Raw genomic sequence first — 6,853 nt, 5'->3', positions numbered from 1 at the left:
GAGTGACAGCAGACCTCATCCAGCTGGCTCAGTTTTCCTCAGCACAGGGCCTGGTTGGCCGTAAGCGTTCCTCAGCCCGTATTCGTCCAGACTCTGGCAGCCCCTGCTTCATGGGCAGTTCTGACTGTTCCAGGGAATTGTGCAGTCGCTTGTAGACACTCAGTGTGCAGTCTTCACCTTCCTCCTGTGCCAATATATAACAAAAGTGAGCTGTGGAGGACAGTATAGTGAGGAATTAAGACACCCTCCCCTCTTACCCCAATGGGTCCTCTCCAACCTGGCACAGGAAGATACAGCCCAGACTGTAGCATAACTGCAAAGACGTGCTTTTGCCTGAGTAGAGGCCAATAAGTAAGTTCCCTGGAAATCAGGATAGACTAGAACTCCAAGCTGCTGGGAACAACCAGGATAGACAAGGAGGTTCACAACTGAACATGAGTCCTATTAAAGACAGGGCCTGAAATGGGGGAGTGGAAGTGGTACCCCTAAGTAGGCACCAGCAGACCTTGAGTTCTGTACATGCAGGCTTCAAGCTTTTGGGGATAAGATCTATTTCCTTGGGGAGAGGGCTGAAAAGAGGATTGGACAGCTTTCTCTACGTCCCACCTATAAACTACCAAAAACCTCACACGCTTTCCCTTTTATATTCTATGCTTGTTCCTCATCTGAAATCTCTCTCAGATGTCCAAAGCTTCGGGGGCCTTAAATAGCCATCTTTCTCCCTCTCCTCTTCTAGAATTCTACTTTTTTTTTTTTTTTTTTTTAATATTCTCCTTCGTCCTCCCAAGCAAATGCAGATCAAAGAAAAACACAAGTGTGAGAAAGAAATTGGGGTGGGGAACCTGTGGCCTTGGGGCCACATGTGGCCTTCTGGATCCTTGAGTGCAGCCTTTTGACTTAATCCAAATTTTATAGAGCAAATCCTTTTAACAAAGGGGAGGGCCACATAAGGCCTTAAGGCCATAGGTTTCCCACCCAGTGTAGCAAGCAAGGGCACTGGATTTAGAGATAGGAAACTTGGATTCAAATCTTTGCTCTTTCACTAATTCATTTGGGTGACCTTGGATAAGGCACCTTGTGTCTCTGACCCTTAGCTTCTATATCTGAAAAATGGGGATAATATCTGTCCACAGGGCTGTTTGAGGGACCGAATGAGATAGTGGGTAGAAAAGTACTTTGTCAAGTGTTAATAACCCTATAAAGACTTACAGGGCTTTTCAAGTTAACACGGTCACTTGCCTTTTTAATGAACAGTGTGTCTAGGTCCAAGATGTTTTTCATCATCACAGGTTCCACATCTAAACGACATTCCTGGGGGATGTTCTGACACTGACCCACACACACCTAAGGCAGGTGGCTCTGGATTTATCTAACCTGTAAAGTACCATACTGAACCAGCCCTGCCCTCAGACTGATGATACAATGAGATCGACAGCTGTCTGGGGCAAAAGAAGTATCACTCGGACTTGGGTATAAAGCTTATAAAGTAGGCCCAGCGTGAGCCCTAGCTCTCATCCCCTGTGTGCTGGCAGCCTGTGAAGATCTGCTGTCTAAGTGAGGCAGCCAAGAACTTGTTTAACTGGTCCCATCTCTGTACGCTACAGAAGAGGCACTGGGCCTCGTCCTGTCACCCAGAGCTTCCCATCAGCTGTAGCTGGTGTTTCCAGGTGCTGCTCTGTGAGACCGTAAGAGAGGAGCTCCTTTGGCTGCTCTGGCAAACCAAGAGAACAGACATATTTCCTTTTGCCTCACCTTCATATAAGAGGGAAAAATGGAGAAGACAAATTGGAAAAGGGATTTTGGAAAATTATGTTGCTCTCTGCCAAAAACCTTCCTCAGGTCAAACTCACCTGATCTTCAACAGTTAGTTAGTTCTCTGAGCTACCAGTTTTACTCAGTGTTTCCCAACCCCATGGTTCCCAGAATCCTGGGTCATACAGGCCAGAGCAGAGGGGAGAAAGGAAAGGAGGAAAAGGGAGAGACAAAGGGGAGCAAAGGGGGAGAGAGGGGAAGAAATGGGACTCACTGTGCCTGTTGAGTGGTTCCAGGCTGCAGCCGTGACAGTGTCTCCTACCCGATTCCGACGGGTGAGCACCTCCGACACAGTGAGGCTACTTTGGGTCCTTCTGGAGGAGAGCTCGAGGGCATCCCCTGAATTTCCTACCCTTCGAATGCCCTGCTCCAAAAGGTGGGATCTGGGCTGTTCAAGTTCTGAGATGTCTGTGGAAGACCTCTGGGTGTAGGCATTGGTGGCTTCCATGTTTTTACCTATTCGAGTTGGGGGGTCTTCTAAAGATTTCAAGTCTCGCCTACTCTTCCAGGCATTCCGCACGGTAACGTGTCTGGCATCCGAGGAGCCCACTTCTGAAGGGACACTATGGCTTTTCCACCTGATTGTCTCCGCTGGGGGTGCATGGCTATTCCTCTCCACAGGGTCCGATGGCTTGATTATAATGCTGCTCCGAGAGACCACTGTTTCTGGCCTGTTCTTAAGGGGCCCATCTCCCATTCGCTCAGCTTCTGTGAGCTGCAGGGTGATATCATGTTTATGAATGGAGAGCTCAAAGGGGGAGTTGACATGGTTGCTAACTGAAGTGAGCTCTGGTGGCCCAACCTGGATATTGCTGGTGGACGTGTGCCTCTCCCTTGGGGCCTCACCTGGGGTGGCTCTAGGGCTGCTGTTGTCAGAGGGGTAGATAGTAATGCTGCTTGTCACTTTGTTTGGCCCTGTTTTGGAGGTAGGTTTCTGTTTCTCCAACACAGCCTCAGTTCCAGATCCTCCCATGATTTTTTTCACATCCTTATCAATGATAACAGGTTTGATGACAGCTCTAGACCGCAAGGCCTCTCTGGGGCTAAATGGCCTTTGGCTTTTTATCCCAGCACCATTGGCATCTGGCAATTCCGCGGCACTGGTGGATGCTCTGACAGATTTCACAGATTCAATTTCTATTCCAGTATCTTTATCATTCTCAAATGGGGAGGTCCTAGGTCCCCCTCGGGATTTGGCCTTTTCCCTAGAGTTAGGCTGTAGCTTGGGCTCTGGCTCTGGAGTGATGGTTGTGTTTACCAGCTTGGCAGTAACAAGAGATGCTATGTCCAAGTCGTCATCTGAGTCTGGCTTCTCTCTGCCACTGGATTTGATGACTCGACACCTCAAGGCTTCATGTTGACTGCTGTCTTCCATCATAACTGCTATGGGTTGATCAACTCCTTCTTTATTTGGAGTTGAAAAGCCCTGGAGGATGTTCTCTTGGCTTCTAGAGCTATAAGGATACTTTGATAAAATAGGAGCCTTAGAATTTGGGGAACTGGTATCAGCCTCTAGGCCACTGGCAGCCTTTTTGCCTTTAGAGAGCCCTTCTGAGGAGGATCTTCGAGATGAAACCAGAGCTCCAATGGCCTTAGAACAGCCAGAGTCTGCAGCCTGAGTTATTTGACTTCCATTGCCAGGCACCTGTCCCCTCTTGCCAAACACTGCCTCAGAGGTGTCAGAAGCCTTGTCAGCTCTACCCAGTGTGTCACTGGGAACAGATCCATGAATAGTGTCACTAAATGTTCGTGTTGTCTTCTCTACTTTTCCCTTCAATCCACTCTCAGTGCCTGTCTTGGGAGTCCCCTTCCAAACTTTACTGTGCTCCTGAGCAGCTGGGGGGTAGCGGCTAAGTACTGACGGCTGCTCCCTGGACTTCTTCCCTTCACTCTGAGAGGATCCAGATGCAAATCGGTCTTCAGTTCTCTTTGTTTCCTGAGTCCCACTGTCTGTACCTGCCCCTGGATTAGAAGCTTTTGCTGCCCTCCTGTTGATGAAACTGGGAGAGGAAACCTGCCTGTTGCTGAGAGAATAGTTTTCATTGTTGAGAGCAAACTCCTTGTTTCGGAGCCTTTCCCGCTTATGCTGAGGAGACAGTTCCCGGGATGTGTGCTTGTTCACAGATGCCTCACTCCCGTGGCCTCTGAACTTAGTCCTCTCGTGTCTCCCTTTGCTGGACAGGAAAGCATCTTGCCCTTCTACCTCCCCGTTTTCTAACTCTTTCTGTTTCTTTATTTGTAGCTTTATTTCCTCCAGCTGGCTGGCTAAGAATTTATTTTTATTTTGTTCACTTAGGTAATTATCCTGAAGATCATTATTTTTGGCCCTCATTTTCTTAAGCTCTTCTTCCAAAGATTCAAAATGTTTGATTTGCGTCTTAAGTTTCTCAATCTCTTGGTTAAGGTCTTTGACTTTGTTGTCTTCCTGATTTCGGTTCTTTTCGTTTTCTGATTTATTTCTTGTTTCATTCTCTACCTGCTTTAGATAGTCCAGAGTGCCCTTCCTTCTTGATTCTTTGGATGGCAGTGTAGAAGAGATACCATCCTCAATCCGTAGGTCATTTCTTTCCAGATTAGAGGCATTCCTTGTATAATCTCGGTTCATTTTTTTGTTCTGCTCTAGTTTTTGAGTGAGTTCTTTTATCAATTTCTCATTTTCCTTCTCCTTTTCATTCAAGTATTTTCTCTCACTTACAAAGCTCAGAGTTAATGATTTCAACTTTTCTAACTCTGACACTAAACTCTGCTCAGTTTTATCCAGGCGGTCCTCAGAAGATTCCAGTTCTTTCACTTTGACTTTCAGCATTTCCAGCTCAGAGGAGATTTTCTTGGTCAGATTTCTCTCCTCATTCAGGCTCAGGCACAGCTGGGTACAGTCATTCTTACTCCTGCTAAAGGCCTCCTCCAGCTTCTCTAATTCCGCCATTCGTTTCTGAAGCCGTTCAATCTCAGATTTCAGCTCCCGAGTTAGGTTTTCCTCCTCTTCAAGTTTCTCCTTCATCAGATGACACAGATCCTCTGCTCTCTTAATTTCCTCATCTTTACCTTCAATTCTCAACACCCGCTGGCGCAGCACTTCAATCTCGGCCAACATGCTGGAGTTGCTGCCTTCTGCCTGAATCACCTTGTCCTGGAGATCTAGGAGCTCATCCTCTGCTTTCTGGAGGTTTTTTGTGGCTTCCTCCAATTCATCAAGGCGGCGGCTTAGACTCTGTAACTTAAACCGCAAGTGGCGGCTGGAGGCAGTCTCCTTGTAGCTTGCAAATTCAGCCATGTCTACTGCCAACCAATGTGGGCTCCTAGAGGCATCCAATTCCACTCGAGGGGATGAGAAATGGTTACCTTTCTCTTGGCAACCACAACCTTCTTTGGCAGGTGGAGACCATTATTTGACTACAGAAAGAAAGTAGAAAGCATATTAGTCAGCAAATCTAAAACCTGTACTTTAGCTCCCAGTTGTAAAAAGATCTCCTATCTGTAATCCTTGCACCTAGGACATAGCAGGTGCTCAAATTTGTTGAATGAACCTACAGAAAAACCCACTGATTCTTTATGGGCAATACTGAGCTGATACCTAGAGTTTCACCCTAATGAAGAATATCACCAGTGGGCAGCAGGGCAAAAAGTAGAAGAAGGCCTCAATTCTCATGGCAGGGTATAAAAAATCTTCACCATCTGCCACCTGCCTAATCTCAGGAGAGTTATTAACCTTTCTACATGTCATTAACTAAGTAAACTGAGCCTCAGTTTTACTTAGTTGTAAAATGGGGATAATGATGTCTACCATATCTCTCCCGAGTGTTGTTCTGAGATAATACATGGAAAGCTCTTGGTAACAAAGCACTAAATAATCTAAGATTATTATTTTAAAAAGTTCTCTCTTGTGAGCTATTGTGACTTAAAAGTGATATAAATTAAACTAGACAACTAAAAACATATAGAAAAAGCTAGCCAGGCGTGGTGGTGCATGCCTATAATCCCAGCTACTTTGGGAGGCTGAGGCAGGAGGATCACTTGAGCCCAGGAGTTTGAGGTTGCTGTGACCTAGGCTGACACCACGGCACTTTAGTTCAGGCAACAGAGTGAGACTCTGTCTCAAAAAAAAAAAAAGAAAAAAAGAAAAGTGATATAAAGTAAGCCACCTGCCTTGCTATATAAATGGTGAGCTTCATGATATACTAAAACAATCTTCCCACATCCGTTTTCAACATCTCTTCTCCCAAAAGTTTGGGTATAACTGTAAGTAGAATTCAGGTATGACCTGGCCCTGGCCAGCCAACAGATGGCTTCTACAAAATTTATCCTTTGACATTGTAACAGAAATGTTCCAGACATTCAGGCTAATGTGAAGACTGAATTGTTTCTTTGAAAACCATTGCACTGGAATATACACCAAATATATCTTAGGTTACTTTAAGGAAAGGGAAAAGTCAAAGTAGACTTTAGTTTCGTATGTAATTTCCTCCTTTTTAAAATAGTAGGATGGATTAATAGATGTATTTTAGCTAATTTAACAAAGGGGAAAAAAACGCTCTTCATGAACAATAAGTTCTACAAAATTAAAAGGCAGACAATAGACTTCCACCCATAGGGCAACCCAGATAACCTGGAAAACCTCTTATATACTGTCAACACCTAAAAATATTGAGTAGAATATAACAATCATGTTAAATTTATACTTGATGTCACAGAAAGTAAGAGACATCCCAGTTAAAACCACAAGAAAAGAAGACTAAAGGAAAACACAGAACAGTAAATTTAAACTACCACTGAACTGTCCTAACAGGGTTTTGCAGGTCTCCAGAACTACAGAACTTGGATTCTTACAGTTGTGCCACGTATATGAGACAGGGTTTGAACCCGACAGAGGTGGTGAGTTGAAAATGAGACCCCAGTCCTCAGTCTAAAGCAAAGACTATTGGACAACCACAGCTTCAGGGAAAACTGTAGACTAGTGGGGAAAAAATATCACCTCCCTGACATAGGGAGATAACAGGACTCGGGCCGAGTTAGTTAGCGGGGAAAGAGAAGAGAATCACCA

At 45.3% G+C, this 6,853-nt stretch overlaps 1 protein-coding gene across 1 annotated transcript in view; it reads right to left on the bottom strand.

The window, feature by feature from the left end:
- The window catches only part of LUZP1 (leucine zipper protein 1), a 77,157-nt gene continuing 70,304 nt past the window's right edge, over positions 1–6,853 (bottom strand). The window contains exons 3-4 of the mRNA XM_045546061.1: positions 2,027–5,205; positions 1–184 (exon numbers count right to left, since the gene is read on the bottom strand). Coding sequence (XP_045402017.1) covers positions 29–184; positions 2,027–5,086 — 3,216 coding nt within the window. The 5' untranslated portion in view covers positions 5,087–5,205 and the 3' untranslated portion in view covers positions 1–28. The remainder of the gene's footprint in view (positions 185–2,026; positions 5,206–6,853) is intronic.

The sequence above is a fragment of the Lemur catta genome, chromosome 3, assembly GCF_020740605.2.
Source record: "Lemur catta isolate mLemCat1 chromosome 3, mLemCat1.pri, whole genome shotgun sequence".
NCBI classification, from domain to species: Eukaryota; Metazoa; Chordata; class Mammalia; order Primates; family Lemuridae; genus Lemur; species Lemur catta.
This window is presented reverse-complemented; position numbering and strand designations above follow the sequence as displayed.